At 41.6% G+C, this 24,352-nt stretch overlaps 1 protein-coding gene across 4 annotated transcripts in view; it reads right to left on the bottom strand.

The window, feature by feature from the left end:
• The window catches only part of ACACA (acetyl-CoA carboxylase alpha), a 413,948-nt gene that overhangs the window by 312,057 nt on the left and 77,539 nt on the right, over positions 1 to 24,352 (bottom strand). The window contains exon 1 of one of the 4 annotated variants that reach the window (XM_023584057.3): positions 20,904 to 21,205. The exons of 1 other annotated variant lie outside the window; for it this stretch is intronic. Coding sequence is in view for 2 of the 3 variants with exons in the window: in XM_004476381.4 (XP_004476438.2) it covers positions 20,904 to 21,130 (227 nt within the window). In the remaining variant the exon portion in view is untranslated. Of the gene's footprint in view, positions 1 to 20,903; positions 21,206 to 24,352 lie in introns of those variants that run through there. 2 more of the 4 variants (XM_004476381.4, XM_058283203.2) reach the window with 2 other exon arrangements.

Genomic DNA, 24,352 nt, shown 5'->3' with positions numbered 1-24,352 from the left:
ATTTGAACAGTATATTAGAAGAGCTGGATCTAATAGACATATATAGATCATTACACCCAAACACAGCAGGATATACATTTTTCTCAAGCGCACATGGAACATTCTCCAAGATTGACCATATGCTAGGCCACAAAGAAAGGCTTAATGAATTCAGAAAGATCGAAATCATACAAAACAATATCTCTGACCACAGTGGAGTCAAGCTGGAAATTTGCAAGGGACAGAGACCCAGACTTCACACGACAATTTGGAAATTAAATAGCACACTCTTAGAAAAACAGTGGGTCAAAGAGGAAATCTCAAAAGAAATCAATGACTACCTTGAAACAAATGATAATGATAACACAACATACCAAAACTTATGGGATGCAGCAAAAGCGGTACTGAGAGGGAAATTTATAGCCATAAATTCATATATCAAAAAAGAAGAAAGCACAGAAATTGAAGAATTAACTGCACATTTGAAGGAATTAGAAAAACAACAACAAAGTAACCCAATAGGAAGAAGAAGGAAGGAAATAACAAAGATAAGAGCAGAACTAAATGAAATAGAAAATAAGAAAGCACTTGAAAAAATAAACAAGACCAAGAGCTGGTTTTTTGAGAAGATCAACAAAATTGACAAACCTTTAGCGAGACTAACAAAGAAAAAAAGAGAAAAGATGCAAATACACAAAATAAGAAATGAGAAAGGTGATATCACCACTGACCCCACAGAAATAAAGACTATCATAAGAGGATACTTTGAAAAACTATATTCCAACAAAAATGACAATTTAGAGGAAATGAACAAATTCCTAGAAATACATAAGCAGCCCATACTGACGAAAGAAGAAATTGATGATCTTAACAAACCAATCACAAGCAAAGAGATAGAATCAGTCATTAAAAATCTCCCAACTAAGAAGAGCCCAGGGCCAGACGGCTTCACAGGTGAATTCTACAAAACATTCCGGAAAGAACTAACACCAATCCTGTTGAAAGTATTCCAAAAAATCGAAACAGAAGGAACACTGCCTAATTCCTTCTATGATGCCAACATTACCCTAGTACCAAAGCCAAACAAAGACACCACAAGAAAGGAAAATTACAGACCAATTTCTCTAATGAACCTAGACGCAAAAATACTTAACAAAATACTTGCTAATCGTATTCAACAACACATTAAACGAATTATACACCATGACCAAGTGGGATTTATCCCAGGTATGCAAGGATGGTTCAACATAAGAAAATCAATCAATGTAATACACCATATAAACAGACTGAGAGAAAAAAACCACATGATTATATCTATAGATGCAGAAAAGGCATTTGACAAAATACAGCACCCCTTCCTGATAAAAACACTCCAAAAGATCGGAATACAAGGAAACTTTTTGAACATGATAAAGAGTATATATGAAAAACCTAAAGCCAACATTGTTTACAATGGTGAAATCCTGAAACCCTTCCCTCTAAAATCAGGAACAAGACAAGGATGCCCATTGTCTCCGCTCCTATTTAACATTGTCTTGGAAGTACTGGCTCGAGCACTGAGACAAGAACCAGATATAAAAGGCATCCAAATTGGAAGGGAAGAAGTCAAAATTTCATTATTTGCAGATGACATGATCCTATATATAGAAAACCCTGAGAGATCTTCAACAAAGCTCCTAGAACTCATAAATGAGTTTAGCAAAGTCGCAGGTTATAAGATCAATGCGCAAAAATCAGTAGCATTTCTATACACCAATAATGAGCAAGATCAGGAGGAAATCAAGAAACAAATACCATTCACAATAGTAAATAAAAAAATCAAATACTTAGGAATAAATTTAACTAAAGAGGTAAAAAACTTATACATCGAGAACTATACAAGATTGTTCAAGGAAATCAAAGAAGTCCTAAATAAATGGAAGAATATTCCCTGTTCATGGATTGGAAGACTGAATATTATTAAGATGTCTATCCTACCAAAACTGATCTACACATTCAATGCAATCCCAATAAAAATCAACACAGCCTTCTTTAAGGAACTAGAAAAACTAACTATGAAATTTATTTGGAATAAAAAGAGGCCCCGAATAGCCAAAGACATATTGAAAAAGAAAAACGAAATAGGAGGAATCACACTTCCTGACTTCAAAACATACTACAAAGCTACAGTAGTGAAAACAGCATGGTACTGGCATAAGGAGAGACACACACACCAATGGAATCGAATTGAAAGTTCAGATATAGAACCTCATGTATATAGCCATATAATATTCGATAAAGCCACCAAACCCTCTCAACTGGGAGAGAATGGCCTATTCAACAAATGGTGCCTGGAGAACTGGATAGCCATAAGTAGAAGAATGAAAGAGGATTACCATCTCACACCTTATACAAAGATCAACTCAAGATGGATCAAAGACCTAAATATAAGAGCCAAGACCATAAAGACCTTAGAAAGCAGTGTAGGGAAACATCTACAGGACCTTGTAATAGGAAATGGCTTCATGAATATCACACCAAAAGCACGAGCAGCAAAAGAACAAATAGATAAATGGGACTACCTCAAAATTAAAGCCTTCTGCACCTCAAAGGAGTTTGTCAAGAAAGTAAAAAGGGAACCCACACAATGGGAGAAAATATTTGGCAACCATATATCTGATAAGAGACTTATAACTTGCATATATAAAGAACTCATAGATCTCGAAAACAAAAAGATAAACAACCCATTTAAAAAATGGGAAAAAGATTTAAACAGACACTTCTCCAAAGAAGAAATACAAGTGGCTAAAAAGCACATGAAAAAATGCTCCAAATCCCTAGCTATCAGGGAAATGCAAATCAAAACTACAATGAGATACCATCTTACTCCCATAAGATTGGCAGCCATGAAAAAAACAGTAGAATACAAATGCTGGAGAGGATGTGAAGAAAGGGGAACACTCATCCATTGCTGGTGGGAATGCAGAAGGATCCAACCATTCTGGAGGACAGTTTGGCAGTTTCTCAAAAAATTATCCATAGATTTGCCATATGACCCAGCAATACCACTGCTGGGTATATACCCATCAGATCTGAAAACAAGGACACAAACCGATATATGTACACCAATGTTCATAGCAGCATTGTTCACCATCGCCAAAAGTTGGAATCAATCCAAAAGTCCATCAACAGATGAGTGGATCAATAAATTGTGGTATATACACACAATGGAATACTACTCAGCTGTAAGAACCAATACACTACAATCGCATGTGATAACATGGATGAATCTTGAGAATCTTATGTTAAGTGAAGCAACCCAGGCATTGAAGGACAAATACTATATGACCTCAATGATATGAAATAAGTTAACTGCCTCAGAGAGCTAGAGTCTGGAAAAGTGGCTTACTGGAAATCGGGGGGTGGAGGAAGGATGTGAGTTAATGTCTGTAGGGGTGGAATCTGTGATGAGCTGGGGGTAAGTATGAGCACAAAGAAGGGACAAAATGGGGGCAAGGGGTTACCTTCGGGTGGGGTTTTCTGGGTTTGAGGGGGGCTGGGGATGGGAAGAGGGGTAATATGGTCCAAGAAATAGGTGGGAGGGAGGGGCAACATACAAACATGGGAGAGTGCCAGAAGTTCGTTGAGAACTAAATGTTGAGTAAAACGTATCAAAGTATAAGTAGGAGGGTCACCTGGTTAGGACGCTCAGGGGGTATGGTCTGATGCGGGATGGACTCCGGAGGGAATAGCTGAAGGCTCATTTTGCCAAGGTGGGTTCTACCATAGGGTGGGGTGGACCCATATCCTGGGGAAGACTAATGCCGTCGAATAGAGAGAACTGTATCTCTCGTGAGAAAGGACAGCTCCCAGGGCATTAGATTGGCAGGCGTTGTGGGCCCTAAGGGGAGGGGAAAATGGACGTGCAATGGATGGAACAAAGGTAAATAAGGGGGCAAAAGAGGAGTTATGTGAGAGTACACGAGGATGAATATAAAACAGCTAATATTACACCAAAAACATATAGGGGACGACAGACCAATAATGAAAACCATAAGACAAAACATAGGATAACTAAAAAATTTAGAAAACTGTACAACCTAAAGTATGAACCACATAGTAAGCACAAATGTTACCTTGTTTGAAAACTATAGTTTCGGAATCTGTACATCAGTTTCAGGAAATATGATATGAATAAGTTAAAAGATTATTGCTGTGGAAGGGAAAAGGTTTTATGGTGGATCTGGGGAAATACTGTATATTGTATATATGAATTTTGGTGATCTAAGACTCTTCTGAAGCTGACATTATGTTGGGATTCACTTTACGGGAAGTTTTGGATCACAGAGTGGTTCAACAATGGCAGCGGAGGAATACTGATATGGGATGATATTGACAGGATATATATGGTTGACAGGGAGTTATACAGGGCATATGCCCAGGGTATATGGTAATGTCTATATATACTCATAGTGGAAACAATTAAAAACAACAGCTGGGGGGGTACTGGGCTCCTGGCCGGGGGGTCACTGTTGTGGGCCCTGGGAGAGCAGCGGCAATCCTCCAGGTGCAATGGCAAGAACCAGGAAGGAAGGAGGGCCCAACAGTGGGCTCTTGATACTAATGGCTACACTTTTGAGCCTATGCACCTGCAATAAGAACAAGGCCTAGAGTAGCATTGTGCCTGGGGGTTTCCTCCTGACAGCCTTCATGTTACTCAAATGTGGCCACTCTCACAGCCAAACTCAGCGTGTAGATGTGATGCATTCCCCCCAGCGTGGGACACGACACCCGGGGATGAGCCTCCCTGGCACCGAGGGAGCACTACCACATACCAGCTGAAGAAGCAACTAGAAAATGACCTTGAATTAAAGATTCAATGCGGAACAGCAGAATATACCTGTCTACATATAATAACATGACTTCGGGAAGAGGTTTGACCTAATGTAAGGGGGAAATGGAAAGAAGAAATGAGATTATAAGGCTGTGAGTCTCTAAAAAAGAGTCTGGATGTTGTCAGAAGGAATACCCCTATGTACAACTGAACAGAGTCTAAGAGACAGATAAGGTAGATACAACCCCAGGTATTGGTTCTTTTGAGGGATAAAGAGACCCACGGGTTCTATGGTCATGGCAGAAGGGGTTCACTGCCATGACAGATGGCCCTTCTTTGGAGCTGGTGTCTCTGCGTGATGGAAATGGACTCAGAGGGGATCTCTTTTCACAAGACTTGCATGCTACTTTATTGAAATTGTAGTTGGTGCTGAGTTTAAGATATATGTAGGGGATTTGAATCTCTGGACTGATAATATGACACCCAGGCCCAGAGCCTCAACAGACTTCAGCTCCTACACTTTGACTTATTGGACTTACTCCACTCAGCTAACATGGAGTTGAAGAAGGTCAACCACCACAACATGGAGCCTAGAGTGTCTACAACTAGAAGCGGGAAGAGTGCATCCAGTACCCATGTGGAATCTAAGCCCTCACTAGACATAGGTGTGCAATGGACACAACCAATCCAATGTCCACAGAGAAAATGTGGAATGGGTGTGGGAACGGTAGCCATGGGGGCTGCTGGGTGTGGGGAACGGGAGGAAGAGATGAGATGTGGAGGCGTTTTCGGGACGTGGAGTTGTTCTGGATAGTGCTTCACGGACAATTACGGGACACTGTAGATCCCCCCAGGGCCCACTGGATGGAACGTGAGAGAGTCTGGGCTATGATGTGGACCATTGACTATGGGGTGCAATGATGCTCAGAGATGAACTTACCAGGTGCAATGGATGTATCACGATGATGGGAGAGAGTGTTGCTGTGGGGGGAGTGGGGGGCGGGGGCGGTGGGGTTGAATGGGACCTCATATATTTTTTTTAATGTAATTAAAAAATAATAATAATAAATAAATATTTTAAAAAAATAAAAAAAATAAAAAAATAAAATAAAATAGGAAAGATATTATATCACAAATGCCAAAAAAAAAACAAAAAAAAAAAAGAATCAAATTGTGCTCATCATATTAAACGAGGATCATCTTTTTTCATAGAGCAGCATCCAGAGAATGCTAGACCCATGATAAAAATGTGTCAGCTGTCTTCCAAAGAGTCTCAAGGAAAAAAATTTCTCCTTTGAAGAAATATTGCTTGATTCCCCCCCCCCGTCTTCTACATGTGTGAAGCACTGTACATGACACAGATTTAGAGTTAGAGATATTCCGAGTTTAAAGCAGAAATTACTAAGCCATTTGAAGTTATAATGTCCTATGCAGTCCTAGGGAGACATTATAGAAAGAAATTATGTCAGTATAACAAAACAGAAAACAATGAAGAACTGTCAAATAATTAGAGTTTGCCCATGATGTGTTAGATTAGACAGTGATCCACCTATAGCTGGAAGTTTTCAACTGGAGTATTAGATAAAATATTCTCATGTTATGCAGAAAAGTGGAATAGATATATCCCTAATGTCTTTCCAATACGAAAAGTTCTATCAATTTCTTGGATTTTATGAAATAAAGGGAAATAAAACAGCTTGCCTTATCCAGGCCAGAAATACCACTAAATGCTTAAGTACAAAAGATAAACAGGGAAGCAGATGTGGCTCAGGCAGTTGGGCATCCGCCTACCACATGGGAGGTTCCAGGTTCGGTTTCCTGTGCCTCCTAGAGAAGATGAGCAAAACAGCAAGCTGAAGCGACACACTGGTGCTGCAAGCTGATGCAATGAGGAAACACAACAAGAGACACAATAAGCAGGGAATGGAGGTGGCTCAAGCAATTGGGTGCCTCCCTACCACATGGGAGGTCCAGGTTCCATTCCTGGTGCCTCCTAGAAAGAAGGTGAACAGACTCAGAGAGTACACAACAAATAGATACAGAGAGCAGACAATGAGCACAAAAATGTGTGTGTGTGTGGGGAGATAAATAAATAAATCTTTAATTTAAAAAAAAGACAAATAAACTGGCTATCCATCCTCTTGGTGCTTGTGGCAGTTTGGTATTGTTTATGAATTCCAAAAATAGATATTGGCTGTTCCTGTGGGTGTATTAGACTCAGAGGTTTCTCTTTTATCTTATTAAATCAAGATTAGGGCTTTTATTTAACCACATCGTAGAGCAACTCCATTTTGAGTCCCTGCCTACAGCTAGCCTACAGCTATGGGCTACATACATGGATGCTCAATCAAAGATAGGGAAGTAAATACATGGAGAAGAACACAGAGTTTAGTCTCACACGGAGAAGGAAAACACAGAGAATTTAGTCCCATTGCTGGAGCTCTAGGGAGAGAGCTCTGGTAAGTTTGCAGCTGAAGAGACCAGAGCCCTGAACAGCTGAGAAAGCTCGGAAAGAAAGGGGCCCCTGGGGAGAGAGACAAGCCTTATACTAGCCTACAGCTGAGATCAGAAGGAGTTGGGACCATGGAGCCTTAGGAGAAAGTGGAAGGCTGAACCCTTGCAGACACTGGCAGCCATCTTGCTCCAACTCATAGCAACAGACTTTGATGAGGGTAGTAACTTATGCTTTAGGGCCTTGTGACTGTAAGGTTCTACCCCAAATAAATAACCTTTATAAAAGACAACAAATTTCTGGTACTTTGCATTAGCACCCCTTTGGCTGACTAATGCAGTGCTAATTCACTGGTATTATTCCCAATAAATTTAAAAACTAACCAAGCTCCTATCACCCTACTATTCCCCAACTTGGAGTGTGTATAAATATATACATATGTGTAAGCAAGCTTATATAAATAAGGACAGATTTGAAAGCCATCTATAAAAACAGAAAGGGATTTTAAGGAATTTCATTACTGAGGGTATTCTTATTTCTAACATAAGGTATAACCAAATATTTATAAATGAGACCTTATATTTCCTGAAAAAATCTTTGAAAACATACTAAAACTGTTTTTCAAACTGAATTCCATGAGTTCATTCAGAATTTTCAACTTTGTTATCATTTCAAAGATGAAAATCACTTATACAAGTTATGCTAAACTATTTGAGATTGACCACTTTATAACTCATACTGATATCAGAGAACTTCTTTCCGGGAAGATGGCTGACTAGAAAGACATCAGACTCTCTTCTCCAGAAAAATAGCTAAAGGACAGGATGATATAGCCTGAGAAATATCTTCTAGGGTTTAGGACCCCAGGCAAAGGCTGGACACTGCCCAGAGGAGAGAGGAGGAAAGGAGGGAAATCATCACAACAGAACTGTGAGTTGAAAACAGCAGCTGCTGCCGGCACCATCCCCTATGCTAAAGACTCTTCAGAATTCTCAAGCATCTGGGCCTGCAACTACAGACAAAAGGGGCTCCAGGGACCCACTGCCCCAGGAAAGGGGAGAAAGAGGGACTTAGCGTAAGGCTGACTCAGCTTCTGACTCACAAATTTTCTCTGCTGTGTCCTGGGAGCCCTTCCAGGCCTGGTGGGGTCCTGCCATTGTTTGCCTTGGAGCCTGGAAAGGGCTAAAGATACACGACCTTACCAATCTCCTTCTCTATTAACCAGGACTGATTGTTGAGGATTCAGAGGGGAATGGATATATTTCCTAGAGGAAAAGGGAGGGAGGCTGCCAGAAAAGGCTGAAGAACTGTCTCAAAGAAAATTTAAATTACAAGGGTCCTAGCCTGAAGACAGGAAGCTCTATCTCATTGATCCAGTCTGTGTTGCAACAAATACACTCCAACCAGGCATTGAACCCAGAGGTGACAAAGAGCACCATCTGCAAGCAGACAGAATAAGTGCATGTGATATAATGAAAATAAGTAGGAGAGGCTTGTTGAGGCCTCGATAGCCCTCTCCCCAATTACTGGGTTAGTGCCCAGTTTTGAGCAATCAGGAGGCACAATCCTAACAATCCAGGTAGAGCCAAGAATCAAAGAGCAGTGATAACACATAGCCTCCTGCCACTAAATCCCTACAAAAGAAAATGAAATTGAGCATCTTAATAAACTACATCCTAATCAGATGCCTAGACATCCACAAAAAATTATGAGCTATACTAAGAAAATAGAAGACATGGCCCAAAAAAATGAAAATATCAAAGCCCCAGAAGAGAAGCAGGATTTGAGAGAACTAATAAGTGAGATACACACAAATCTCCAAATCAAATTAATGAGTTGAAAGACAATATGGTTAAAGCAATGAATGACATCAAAAAGACATTGAGGGGGAAATGGATGTGGCTCAACCAATTGGGCTCCCATCTACCATATAGGAGGTCCAGGATTCGATGCCCAGGGCCTCCTGGTGAGGGCAAGCTGGCCCACGCAGTGAGCTGGCCCACACAGAATGCCAGCCCACATGGGAATGTTGGCCTGCGCAGGAGTGCTGCCCTGCGTGGGAATACCGCCCAGTGCAGGAAAGCTGCCCTGCACAGGAGTGCTGGCAGACACGGAGAGCTGGCGCAGCAAGATTACTCAACAAGAGACACAGAAGAGAGAAAATAAGAAGACATGACAGAACAGGGAGTTGAGGTGGCGCAACACAGTAATCGCCTCTCTCCCACTCTGGGAGTCCCAGGATCAGCTCCCAGAGACACCTAATGAGAATACAAGCAGAAACAGAATAGTACACAGTGAATGGACACAGGGATGAGACAATGAGGGGAATGGGGGAAGGGAGAAATAAATAAAATTAATCTTAAAAAAAAAAAACTACGGAGGCGGACTTGGCCCAGTGGTTAGGGCGTCCGTCTACCACATGGGAGGTCCGCGATTCAAACCCCGGGCCTCCTTGACCCATGTGGAGCTGGCCCATGTGCAGTGCTGATGCGCACAAGGAGTGCCCTGCCATGCAGGGGTGTCCCTCGCATAGGGGAGCCCCACGCGCAAGGAGTGCGTCCCGTAAGGACAGCCGCCCAGCACTAAAGAAAGTGCAGCCTACCCAAGAACAATGCCACACACACACATGGAGAACTGACACAGCAAGATGATGCAACTAAAAAAAGAGACAGATTCCCATGCTGCTGACAACAGAAGCGGACAAAAAAAAAAAAACCAAAACACTAATACAGGAGGTGACAGATTATGGCAAAAAAAGAAGATATTGAGCAAGCAGAAAGAAGATTTTGAAATACTGAACAGAAAAGTAACAGAACTCAAGGGGATAAAAGACACAATATGTGAGATCAAAAACACCACTCGAGGGAAGTGGATGTGACTCAAGTGATAAGGCATCCGCTTACCATATGGCAGGACCCGGGTTCAATCCCTAGGGCCTCCTGATGAAAAAGGAGAGAAAGAATGCCTGTGCAGATAGCCAGGGACCTCATGGTGAGCCAAGTGCCTGTGCAGGGAGCTGAGTGTCCGCGTGTCAAGTCGAGTGCCCATGTGGGGAGCTGAGTGCACACCTGAGTGCCTGCATGGCAAGCAAAGTTCTCGCATGGTGAGCCAAGTGCCTGCGCAAGTGCCTGTGCAGTGAGATGACTGCCCAGGTGAGTGCCCACACAGTGAGCCAGTGCCTGCCTGGGACCCCAGTGCCTGCGTGAGCGCCCATGTGGTGGGCTGAGTGCCCACCTGAGTGCCCACATGGTGAGCCAGTGCCCATGTGGCCAGCCGAATGCCTGTGCAGTGCCCAGTACCCGTGCAAGTGAGTCACGCAGCAAGATGATGATGCAAGAAAAGAGAGATGGGGAAACGGACTTTGGCCCAGTGGTTAGGGCATCCGTCTACCATATGGGAGGTCCGTGGTTCAAACCCCGGGCCTCCTTGACTCCGTGTGGAGCTGGCCATGCGCAGTGCTGATGCGCGCAAGGAGTGCCGTGCCACGCAAGGGTGTCCCCCGCGTGGGGGAGCCCCACGCGCAAGGAGTGTGCCCGTGAGGAAAGCCGCCCAGCGTGAAAAGAAAGAGCAGCCTGCCCAGGAATGGCGCCGCCCACACTTCCCGTGCCGCTGACGACAACAGAAGCGGACAAAGAAACAAGACGCAGCAAAATAGACACCAAGAACAGACAACCAGGGGAGGGGGGGGGATTAAATAAATAAATAAATTAATTAATTAATTAATTAAAAAAAAAAGAGTCAATCTCTTTAAAAAAAAAAAAGAAAAGAGAGATGAAGGGGAGAGTCAAGGTGAAGTGCAGCAGAGACCAGGAACTGAGGTGGCACAATTGACAGGGAACCTCTCTTCATATCAGAGGTCCCCAGGATCGAATGCCAGTGCATCCTAGAGGAGAAAGATGGGATGAGAAGATGAAAAGAAAAACAGATACAGAAGATCACACAGCGAATGGACACAGACAGCAAACACAGGGTGGGAGAGGGAGTGGGGGAGGGGGGTGAGGGGAATATTAAAAAAAAAAAGAACAGATTAGAGGTATACAACGCACACTCAAAATGAAATAAGAAAGAAGAAATTATACCGAAGACAGAATAGCTAAAAAGAGAGAAAAAAAGGACAGAGAGAGAGAAAAAAAGGGAAAAAATTGAGCAGGGGCTCAAATTCTTTACCCAGCAAAATTGCCCTTCAAATATGAAGGGGATACCGGACCTGTGGTTGGCACTAGGGTTTAGTGTATACTCAGGGGACCTGAATCTCTGGACTGTCCATGTGATAGCCAGGCCCTAAGCCTCAACAGACTTGCAACTCCTAGCCTCTGGTTTATTGGACTTACCCCAGCCAGCTAACAGGGAGGTGAAGAAGGTCAACCACCACACCAGGGAGGTAAGAGTGCCTACAACTTCAAAAAGAATTGCATCCATCATCCAAGTGGAATCTAAGCACCCTCTTGATACAGAGGTGGAGCAGACATAACCATCCCAGGGTCCACAGAATGGAGGAATAGAGTATGGATTAGAGTGGACTTACTGATATTCTATTCTGGAACTATTGTGATTAGCAATGAAAGTAAATGTAGCATTGAGATGGAGAAAGTGGCCATGGTAGCTGCTGAGGGTGGGGAGTGGGAAGAAAAGATGTGATGTGGGGGCATTTTCAGGACTTGGAGTTGTCCTAGGTGGTACTGCAGGGACAGTTACTGGACATTGTACGTCCTCCCATGGCCCTGGGTGGACTGGGGGAGAGTGTAAACTATAATGTGGACCATTGACCGTGTGGTGCAGCAGTGCTCAGAGATGTATTCACGAAGCGCAATGAATGTCCCATGATGATGGTGGAGGTTGTTGTTATGGGAGGAGTGGGGTAAGGGGCAGGGGATATATGAGGACCTCATATTTTTTTAATGCAACATTAAAAAATAAATAAAGATAGAAATTTTTTATAAAAAGATAAAAAACAAAAAACAAATATGAAGGGAAGTATAAAATATTCACAAACAAACAGAAACTAGGAGAGCTGGCAAAAAAGAATTCACCTTTGTAAGAAATATTAAAGAAAGCCTTAGTACCTGAAAGAAAAAGACAGGAAAGAGAAGCTTGGAGTAGAGTATAGAAGAAATAATAGTAGAAAGGATAATCAAAAGAGTAAAAAGACAGGCAAAAATATGATATGACATGAAAACCAAAGAATAAAATGGTGAAAGTAAATAGTGCATTTACAGTAATATCATTGAATGTGAATGGATTAAATTACCTATCAAAAGATACAGGCTGACAGAATGGATAAAAAACATGAGCCATCCATATGTTGCCTATAAGAAACTCACCTTAGACCCAGGGATACAAATGGCTGAATGGTAAAGGTTGGAGAAAGATTCTCCATACTAATACCACCAGAAAAGAGCAGGGGTAGCTATATAAATATCAGACAAAACAGAATTTAAATGCAAAAAAGTTATAAGAGATACAGAAGGACATTATATATTAATAAAAGGGACAATCCACCAGGAAGATAGAACAGTCATAAATATCTATGCACCTGACCAGGGTGCCCCAAAGAATAGAAAACAAACTCTATAAAACTGAAGGGAGAAATAGGCATCTCTACAATAATAATTGGAGATTTCAACACCCAACTCACATCATTAGATAGAACAACTAGACAGAAGATCAACAAGGAAACAGAGAACTTGAACAAAATGATAAACAAGTTAGACTTAACAGACATATACAGAAGCTGCATCCAAACTCAGGGGGTTACACGTTCTTCTCAAGTACCCATGGATCTTTCTCCAGGACAGATCACATGTTAGAGCACAATACAGCTCTCAATAAATATAAAAAGACTGAAATTATACAAAGCACCTTCTCAGATCATAATGGAATAATGCCAGCAATCAACAATAGACAGAATAAAAGTAAATTTGCAAATGTGCAGAGGCTGAACACACTCCTAAATAATCAGTGGGTCAAAGAAGAAATTGTAAGTGAAATCAGTAAATATATTGAGACAAATGAAAATGAGGACACAACTCATCAAAATTTATAGGATACAGTGAAGGCAGTCTTGAGAAGGAAATTTATAGCCCTAAATGCCTATATTAAAAAACAAAAAAGAGCTAAACTCTAAGATTTAACTGAACAACTACAGAAACTAGAAAAAGAACAGCAAATCACTTCCAAAACAAGTAGAAGGAAAGCAATAATGAAGATTAAAGCAAAAATAAATGAAATTGAAAAGAAAGAAAAACAACAATAGGGAAAATCAACAAAATCAAAAGCTAGTTGTTTGGGAAAACAAGAAAATTGACAAACCCCTAGCTAGACTACCAAAGAAAAAAAGAGAGACGATACAAATAAATACAATCAGAAAGGAAAGGGGGGAAGTTACAACTGAGCCCACAGAAATAAAAAGAATCATAAGAGGATATTATGAGAAACTGTATGCCAAGAAACTAGAGAACCTAGATGAAATGGAAAAATTCCTAGAAATGCACAATCAACCTACACTGATGTTACAAGAAATACAAGAACTTAACAAACCAACCACATTTAAAGAGATTGAATCCATCATAAAAAATCTCCCAGCAAAGAAAAGTCCAGGACCAATGGCTTCACAGGTGAATTCAACCAAACATTTCAAAAAGAATTAATACCAAACTGTTTAAACTATTCCAAAAAATTGAAGAAGAGGGAAAATTTCCCAACACATTCATGAAGCCAACATCACCCTAATACCAAAACCAGATAAAGATACTACAAGAAAAGAACATAACAGACCAATCTCTCTAATGGACATAGATGCAAAAATTCTCAACAAAATCCTTGCAAATTGAATCCAACAGCATATCAAAAGACTTATACATCAAGATCAAGTGGGATTTATTCCCAGAATGCAAGGCTAGTTCAACATTAGGAAATCAATCAATGTAATACACCACATTAACAAAGCGAAGGAAAAAAAACACATGATCATCTCAATTGAAGTAGAAAAGGCATTAGACAAAATCCAGCATCTTTTTTTGATAAAAACACTTCAAAAGATAGGAGTGGAAGAAAAATTCCTCAATATGATAAAGGGCATATAAAAAAAATTCACAGTCAACATCATACTCAGTGGGGAAAGGTTGTTAAGTCTTCCCTCTAAGATCAGGAACAAGACAAGAACGCCCACTGTCACCGCTGTTATTAGATATTGTCCTAGAAGTTCTAGCTAGGACAATTAAACAAGAAAAAAAAATTAAAGTCATTCAAATAGGAAAAGAAGAAGTAAAACTCCCACTGTTGGTGGATGACAACATCCTGTACGTAGAAAATTCTGATGTATCCACAACAAAGCCACTTACACTAATAAATGACTACAGCAAAGTTGCAGGATACAAGATCAATACGCAAAAATTAGTAATTTATTTTTTAAGATTTATTTTTTTATTTCTCTCCCCTTCCCCCACGACCCCAGTCATCTGCTCTCTGTATCCATTCACTGTGTGTTCTTCTGTGTCCGCTTATATTGTCAGCAGTACCCAGAATCTGTGTCTCGTTTTGTTGTGTCATCTTGCTGCGTCATCTCTCCATGTGTGTGGCACCATTCCTGGGCAGGCTACACTTTTTTTGCTCTGGGTGGCTCTCTTTATGGGGCGCACTCCTTGTGCTGGGGGTCCCCTACATGGGGGACATCCCTGCATGGCATGGCACTCCTTGCATGCATCAGCACTGCGCATGGGCCAGCTCATCACACGGGTCAGGAGGCCCTGCGTTTGAACCTTGGACCTCCCATGTGGTAGGCAGATGCCCTATCCATTGAGCCAAATCTGCTTCCCTCAGTAATGTTTTTGTACACTAGTACTGAACAATCTGAGGAGGAAATCAGGGGGAAAATTCCATTTTCAATAGCAACTAAAAGGCTCAAGTACCTAAGAATTAATTTAACCAAAGAAGTACAGGACCTATATGCAGAAAACTACAAAACAATGCTAAAAGCAATTTTAAAAGACCTAAACAAATGGAAAGGCATTCCATGTTCATGGACTGGAAGAATAAATATTGTGAAGATGTCATTCTTACTCAAACTGATTTATAGATTCAATGCAATACCCATCAAAATCCCAACAGAATTAGAAAAGGCAATTACCAAATTCATTTGGAAGGGAAGTTACACCCAAATAGCCAAAAGAATTCTAAAAAAGAAGAGTGAGGGAAGCTAATATGGCTCAAGTGATAGAGCTTCCGCCTACCATATGGGAGGACCTAGGGTTTGATCCCTGGGGCCTCCTGGTGAAAAAGATGAGAAAGAGTGCCCACATGGCATGACAGCATCCACGTGAGAGCATATGTGGTGAGCCAGTGCCCTGCATAAGTGAGTAACGCAGCAAGATGATGGTGCATCTAAAGAGAGACAAGGGGAGAGTCAAGGTGAAGCATAGCAGAAACCAGGAACTGAGGTGGCACAACTGACAGGGAACCTCTCTCCCTATGAGAGGGTTCCAGGATCAAATTCCAGTGAATCCTAGAGGAGAGAAAATGAGAAAAGAAGACAACACAGACAGCAAAAACAGCAGGGTGGGAGGCGTGGAAGGGGGAAAAATAAATAGATAAATCTTAAAAAAAAAAAAAAAAAGAAGAGCTAAGAGAAGCAGATGTGGCTTAGGTGACTGGACTCCTGAATACTACACGGGAGGTCGATGGTTTGGATCCTGGTGCCTCCTGAAGACAGGGTGCTGGCACAACGGGCAGGTGCAGCAAGCTGACACAAGAAGAGGAAACACAATGAGAGACACAACAAAGTGGGGAACAGAGGTTCCCAGTGCCTCCTAAAGAAGATGGTGAGCTGACACAACAAGATGATGCAACAAGAGATATGGGGAGTAAAAACAATGAGAGACACAACAAAGCAGGGAGTGGAGGTGGCTCTAGCGATTAGGTTCTGGGTTCAGCTCTTGGGAACCTTCCTAAAAAGAAACAAGGAAGACAAACAGACACAGCAAATGCAAACAACCAGGGGGGTGGGGAGAAATAAACAAATAAATCTTTACAAAAAATAAAATAAAATAAAAAGCAGAGCGATATGGGAGGAATTTCATTACCTGACCTTGAAACATATTACAAAGCTTTACAAAGCTTCAAAAGTCAAAACAGCATGGTACTGGCATACAGATAGACACACCGATCAGTGGAATAAAACTGAGAATCCAGAAATAAATCCTCACCTATACAGTCAATTGGTTTTTGACAAATCTCCAAGTTAATGTTAATGGGACAAAACAGTCTCTTCAACAAACAGAGCTGGGACAAATGGATATCTATAACCAAAAGAATGAAAGAGGACCCCTATCTCACTCCCTATACAAGAATCAACTCAAAATGGATCAAAGACCTAAATATATAAGTCAGTACCATATAATTACTAGAAGAAAATACAGGTAAATATCTTCAAGACCTTGTAGTAGGTGGTGGTTTCTTGGACCTTACATCCAAAGCACATGCAACAAAAGAAAACACAGATAAATGGGACCTCCTCAAAATTAAACACTTTTGCACCTCACAGGACTTTGTCAAAAGGGTGAAAAGGCAGCCGACTCAATGGGAGAAAATATTTGGAAATCACATATCTGACCAGGTTTAATATCCAGGATATATAAAGAGATGTTACAACTCAGCAATAAAAAGACAAATGACCCAATTAAAAAATGGGCAAAAGACTTGCATAGACATTTGTCCAAAGAAGAAATAGAAATGGCAAAAAAAAAAAAAAAAAAAACACATAAAGAAATGTTCAACGTCACTAATGATTAGTGAAATGGAAATCAAAACTAAATGAGATATCATTTCACACCTATCAGAATGGCCACTATTAAAAAGACAGAGAACTACAAGTGTTGAAGAGAATGTGGAGAGATAGGAACACTTATTCACTGCTGGTGGGAAGGCAGAATGGTATAACCACTGTGGAGGACTGTTTGGCAGTTCCTAAAGAAGTTGAACATAGACTTGCCATGTGACCCTGCAATACCACCACTGGGATATACCCAGAAGAGAGCAGTGACTTGAACAGACATCTGCACACTGATGTTCACAGTGGCATTCTTCATGATTGCCAAAAATTGGAAACAATCCAGGTGTCCATCAACAGATGAATAGGTAAATAAACTGTGGTGTATTCACATGATGGAATATTATGCAGCTGTAAGAAAAAATGAAGTCATAAAGCATAGGACAACATGGATGAACCTGGAGGACATTATGTTGAACAAAGGAAGCCAGACACAAAAGGACAAATACTGTATGATTGTGTTACTATGAACTAAATATATTGTGTAACATATTATAGGATTCAAGCCAACAAACAAAAATTCATATGTATCCAGAATATTTAATGTTTTCACTCAATTGTGTTTTCTTTTTAGTTTTTAATTGTTTATATTTTCAATTTTAAATGTACAAAATAAAGTTTTAAAAAATGCAAAAAAAAAAAACAACTCCACAAAACTATATACAATTTCTACAATTTCAATTCTTGATGTCATGGCATGATAAGCATTACTATGGTTCCTTATATAAAGGAGGGTAAGTATGGCAGACTCCAAGGATGGAATGAACCTAAATTCCAACAAATATCATTGGATAGTCAGAACCAATGGGGGCCATAAATCTTTAACCAGGGCATTTAACATTCCCTGAAGTTGAAGTCACTTTTCACTTGCTTCCTTAAGCATACTGAAACTTGATGGTTTAAGGTGGTGTATTAGTCAGCTAAAGGGGTGCTGATGCAAAATACCAGAAACCTGTTGGCTTTTAAAAGGGTATATATTTGGGATAGATGCTTACAGTTACCAGGCCATAAAGCATAAGTTAGTTTCCTCACCAAAGTCTGTTGCCATGTGTTGGGGCAAGATAGTTGCCAACCTCTGCCAAGAGTTCAGGCTTCCTGGGTTCCTCTCTTTCCAGGGCTCCATTTCTCTCTGGGCTCAGCTGCTGTGCTCTCTCCACAAGGTCGGCTACAGAGAACAGCTCTCTCTCTCTCTCCCCACCTGGGGCTTCTGCCGTGTCTAAAGAGCCATATCTTATCCTCTGTGTTCTTCTCCTGTGTGTTCACTTCCCAGTCTCCAGCTCAAAACTCCCAACTCTGTCCTTTGTCATGTCTTTTCTCTATGAGTCTCTGTCGACCAAGGGGTAAGGACTCAATATCCTACTGTTGCGGCCCAAGTAAAGTCCTAAACATAATTTAATCAATTAAAAGTGATACTTCTGACAGACCAGTTTACAGACATAATCTAATAACTATTTTTGGAACTCATCAACAATGCCAAACTGCTACAGGTTGCTTGAATAAATAAATCAGTAGGAGAACTGTATGATTAGAGCACACATATTAAAGTTGGTTAAATGAACTTTTAAGCATCTATGCCCTATCAATCAGATTCACATTCTCTGTATAAGTGTATTTGTCGTAGTTTCCCATCTATTTAATGCCTCCTTCAAAGAGCCCATTAGATTCAAGTAAAATAGTGAATAGTCAATAAAAAATGTTTTATTTAATTAAAGAAACAAACAAAAAATTAGTTAAACAATAATCTGTTGAAGAACATCAATGAAAATTTCCTGTTAAGCTATTGGTAATAGTAACCTCTATAGCTGTAGGTACTTTTTCAGTCAATGAGTCTTTCGTGTTCACTGACTTCTTTATAATCTTATTGTTTTAAGATTTGGAAAGATGATAGACATGCGGATTCCATCATTAGTAGTCTTTAAGAACAGGTTAGATGATGCTATAACAACTTCTTAAATTTCTGAATTGTAAAAAGATTCTCACCTTTCCCAATTGAAAACACTAAAATTCCAACAATTTTTATTTTAATTTACTTCTTTCCTCAACAGAGACTATTATATTAGGATAGCGCCTATCCAGAAAAAAAAATTTTTTTTTAAGGAAGAAAAACACTAGCCCCAGACCTGTTAAATCAGACCGTATGAGAGGTAAAAAAAATTGTCCTTCTCATTGACTGAAAAGGAAATAGTGTTACATGACGATCTTCGCCTGGACCTATTCATAGCACTTCAGAGGGGGCTACATCAGATAAGAGAGTTCTCTCTGAGCCTAGTTTTCACAATGCCAGTTCTTTGACACTACCTCATCATTGTCTAAATATAAAATCATTAAGTGAAATGCCACCATTTCCCAACCTTTTGTCCATTTTAAAAACAATTCAATCTTATGCTTGATGTATTACTACGCTGCACTGGTAAATCAAAACAAAAGAAACAAACAAAACTTCTGCAAAACAAGTAACATGCGGTTTCATAATTAATACTTTGCCTTTGACATCTTTTGTATGGTCACTTTACAATGTTTGTTACTCTTGGGTTCACAACTGCTCTTCTGTTATGCATGAAGTAGTATCTAAAAATAAGGAAACTAAGGCAAGAGAATAGGAAGAGACTTGCTACTTTGAAGCATGCAGTCACCTTCCTGACTGCCAAAAGCTGCCCTGTTCTATTCTACCACAATGCTTTCCTGAAAAGTTTCTGTGCTGTCAAATAGTCAGCATAGTAGGTATCCTCATCACAGATATTCAAGGCATCCCTGCCAGAAAGCAAGTCAAAATAGAGTATGCCTATCCTCTGAGGAAGAAGAAACCATGTAACCAAAGAAAGCATGCTTCTCAATCTACACTATGGGACTGGGAAGAGAAAATGAATGTAACCAGAGAGAGACTAAGGGGGACTAACTTCTGAGACTGAAGAGCAGGTTATTAGATTTATTCCTTACATTGGGACATTATTGAAACGCCTTAACTAGAAAAGGAATTAGGAAGTCCTAAGGCCTTTTAATTTCAATCATAAACCTAAGCCCCCAACCAAAAATATCTGAAAATAAAGTATTTCCCCTATCTGAACAAATTATATTCTTGTATGTTTCTATAACACCTATATGGCCTAATGGGGTCCCGGAATTGTAGAGCTGATTCCAATATCCCTTTTCCCGTCTCCAAATCCAAAAATAATGTCGAAGGATATTCATGTATATTTCCCTCTGAAATCATTAGCCTCACATCATCTTCCTAAATTCTATGTCCGATAGATATTCCCTTGAGCAAAGGGGAAGGAGAGGAAAAAGAGGCACACACATTCACAACGTCTCTCACCAACATTCCAGGCTCCCACCACGATATAAATACACAGAGAAAGTAATATAAGTCCGGGTCTCTGCACCCCACACTTCACTTTGCACGAGGTGGAGACTTTCCATGCAACTAGATCCAACCTTCAACACACTCCTCCCATGTGCGTCTTCTCCCACCCCTCAACCGTGGATCAGCCTGGAGAGAGGAGTCTAGAAGAAATCGGACCACGCTGGGACTGGAGAGGCAAGGGAGAGAGCGTGAGGCAGACCCTTCCTACAAGCCCTGGACTATATGGCTCCCAGTTCCGGGATCTGAACTACCCCCTTCGAGACCCCAGGTCCCTACATGTCTCCCCAGGGGGTTCTTCAACGCCCCAGAGAGGCGGGGTGAGAGGGGCTGCCAGGCGGCGGGGTCGGAAGGGGATGGAGCCCGCGCCGCGTGCGGACAGAGGCTGGGGCTGTCCCAGCCTGCCCCGCCTTTCCCCGGGCCCAGCTTCTTTAGAACCCCAATCGCAGGCCATGGTGGGGTGGGGGCTTCACCTCACCTCAGGGTGGCGAAGTCCGCGGTCTGGCAGCCCGAAGCCCCTGCGCGGTAGGCGGTGCTGGGCGGGAGGCGACCGCCGGCAGCTCCTGCGATGGCTGACAGGCGCGCAGCACCAGGCCGGCCCGGCACACGGGGAAGGGGCGGGGCCTGGAGCTCCGCCCCGCCCCCGCCTCCCACCTTAGCGGGTAAGCCCAGAAGGTGACTACATCCGGAGTTACTTGAGGCCATTCACCTCCGACCCCGCTCGGGGCTGCGGCGCGGTCCTGGCGGCGCGGAGGTGGGAGGCGCGGACCCCGTGTGAGTGCAGCCAATGGGAGAAACGGCGCGGGGCGGGGCGACGTGAGGCGATGCAGATGGTCCGAGCGCCGCTCTGCCACTCGGGGCCAAGCGGCTAGAGGGCGGGCTCAGGGCCGCTTACCGGCGGTCGCTGAGCCCCCAGCCCTGTCTTCGCCGCCCCTTCGGTCGAAGACGCCTGCAGGGCCAGCCGACCGGCTTCGCGTTGCTGGTCGGTGCGTGGGAAAATGGCCCCACAAACACGTCCCATCAGGCATAGAGGCGCCTGGGCCGCAGAAAAAGTGAGGAGCCGCGCCTAAGCTGCCTGTAGTACGGGAAAAGAAGCACAGCACCAACAAGGACTGAGTGGGGTAGACCGTGTACGGGTCTTGTATGGATCTTATCGTATTAATTGCTAACCGATCGGAAAGGTGGGTATTGCGTCCATGAATTGCCCAGGATTACACAAACTGATTTCCAAATTAGTGCAATCTAACCCTATTCTGAAAGTCCACATTCAGTCCCTTCCCCTTGCTCCTCCAATCCCAAAGCAGGCCACCTCAAATGGTCTGAGGTGCAGGGTTCTGAAGCATTGAGAACCTTAGTAAAGGAAGCTTAGTGATAAGGGCAGTATGCCAAAGGACAACAGTTTTCTGCCTGCCCCAAGTAGGGAACACAGGTAGGTTGCAGTGAGTCCACAACTTGTCGGATTGGAGAATGCTTCCCATCCTCTAGCTTGGTTATATCAAGGAATGGAACCAACCAGTTCCTCTAGTTTTACCAATTATTTCTTATTTCTTTGATAACTGTTGAAAATTAATAACTGGGACTCTCAATACAAAATATAACCATTGGACAGGGAAAGAAAAGGACCTCTATTTCAGAGTAATAATCTGAGTTATAACTCTTCCAAGAATTTATGGAGTAACCACAGGACTTTCCTTATCTTTACACAAGAGAGTGTTAAAGGCCAGGATACATGCAGAGGATAACAATTTGGGGGGAAGAAGTTCTATGCCATAGGGCAAAAAATGAAAAGGGTAGAAATACACTTCCCAATCAGAAGTCTTTGGGCAGAAGCTGAGCAAGAGGTTGGGAAGTTTGGTCAACAGCAGTATTCATTCTAGGAGCTCAAAACACCACCAGTGGTGGCTTCTCCAAAAGTTTGCCACTTATTACAAGACACTGGAAACAAATTGGGAAAAGATATGTGGGCTTTATAGAACAGTGACTGCCCTCCTGAGATGTGGCTGTCAGCTGAACAAAGGTAGGAAAATTCAGAAATTAAAACGGAGATACTTGAGCATGACCAAAATAATGGCTTGGGAAGAGGAAAGCTTTGCCTCTCCCTAACAGTGCTATCTGAAGTTGGCATGAAGGAAATGACTTTGGAAACAACTAAAAACCCTGAGTTTGCCTCTCTTATTTTTCATCTACCTCTTATAGTTTCTATTAATAGGAACTCTTTCCCCAAGATTCTTTCTGAGCGTTACTGTTTCTCAGCCTTAAGAGAACTGCAAAACCAGGGGTTTACCCTCAGAAACTGTCCCTATATAAACTTCAGCAAGCCTTTACATGCCTTGTTTTTTACTCCATTGAGTATTTAATATGGTAATTGAGCTCTCTGAAAGAACTAGCAAAGAAAAACCTAATGAAAGAGCTACAGTGAAAGAAAACAAAGCACCAAGACCACTTAGATAGGATCTAACAATTCAATTATCAACACCAAATGTTAAGAAAAGTATGCAGATGGACAAGGAGCTGTGTCTTTAAGGTAGACATCTGGAATTTCAACAACTCCTAAGTATTTTGTTTGGTACATGCCAGAACCTGCCTATCCCCACTATAGGCTCTTCATATCTGCTCCATGTGTTCTTGCCACACATGCCATTATGTCTATAAAAGGTGGAAAAGGAGAGCTAAAGGGTGGGGAGAACTTACTATACAAGATTAACAGGTGGGGGGAGCTGATGTGGCTTAAGGCGTTGGGCCCTTGCCTCCCAAATGTGAGGTCCAGGGTTTGTTTCCCAGTGCCTCTTAAAGAAGACAGACAGACAGGAAGACAGAGGAGGGAGCCATCTGGGGGGAGGCATAGGTAAAGACTGACAGGTAGAAGACAAAGTGGGTAAATGGTTTGTTTTTAAAAGCTGAAACTAGAATTCCCAAATATCAAATGGCTTCCAAGTTTAAAAGAAAGCTGTATAAAGGCATCAGGGATTTATCCTGAGTATCCCAACTACTTTCCAATCTGAAAGACTCACAATACTGTGAGGAAGTTAAATAAGTCTAAAAGGGATTCCTCTCTTTAAGGTAATTACAATCTAGTTGGAAAACAGAATTCACATGCTAAAACAGAGTGTCTACTTCTAGGTCCTTAGATGTAGCCTTGTGAATTTGTAAGAGCCATAGATGGGGAGAAGATATTCTCATAAAAATGGATAAGCCCCAAAACACATATACAGTATATGTGTCACTGTCGAGGTAGTACCATTTGGTACTTTATTATAAATTCTTCTTTAATTTAGGGCAGGCTTTCTCAAAATATGTTCCACTGACCAACTGAATCAGAATCGCTGGGTGCTTATTAAAAATGCAGATTCTCATACAACATGGATGGACCTTGAAAACATGTTAAGTCAGGGGTTCTTAACCTTTTTCATTCCACAGACCCCTTTGCCAGTCAGGTGAAAACCACAGACCCCTTACTAAGTCCACGCTACACTGTGTATTATTTAGTAAGTATATCACACCCATACCAACACGTCCCCACAAGAATAATGCTTTTTTGAGTTTCAATTCAAGTTCATAGACCCCTTGTTAAGAACCCCTGTATGAAGTGAAGTAAGCCAGACCAAAGGATAAATACTGTATGATTCTACTTATATTTCATATCTAGAATATGCAAACTCAGAGATAAAACATAGATTAGAAGTTACATTCTAGAAGTGCAGGGGCTTATTATTGTTCCTCTTTGCTGCCAGTGTCTCTGTTGAAGAGCTGTACCTCCACACTTGCACTTCCAGGACAGTAAAGTCTATCAGGTCAGACTTAAGTTGCATCAAAGGAGGAAAGAAAGTACCTTATTAGAAAATGGAACTATGAAGAGCCTCTTTCCTGGTCACTGTCTGACCATGGATCCAGATTCTATAAGCAAGGTCTGAGTTAGCCTTTAAGACA

Source organism: Dasypus novemcinctus, chromosome 21, assembly GCF_030445035.2.
Source record: "Dasypus novemcinctus isolate mDasNov1 chromosome 21, mDasNov1.1.hap2, whole genome shotgun sequence".
NCBI classification, from domain to species: Eukaryota; Metazoa; Chordata; class Mammalia; order Cingulata; family Dasypodidae; genus Dasypus; species Dasypus novemcinctus.
The sequence above is the reverse complement of the archived record's forward strand: the minus strand, read 5'-3'. Positions and strand labels throughout refer to the sequence as shown.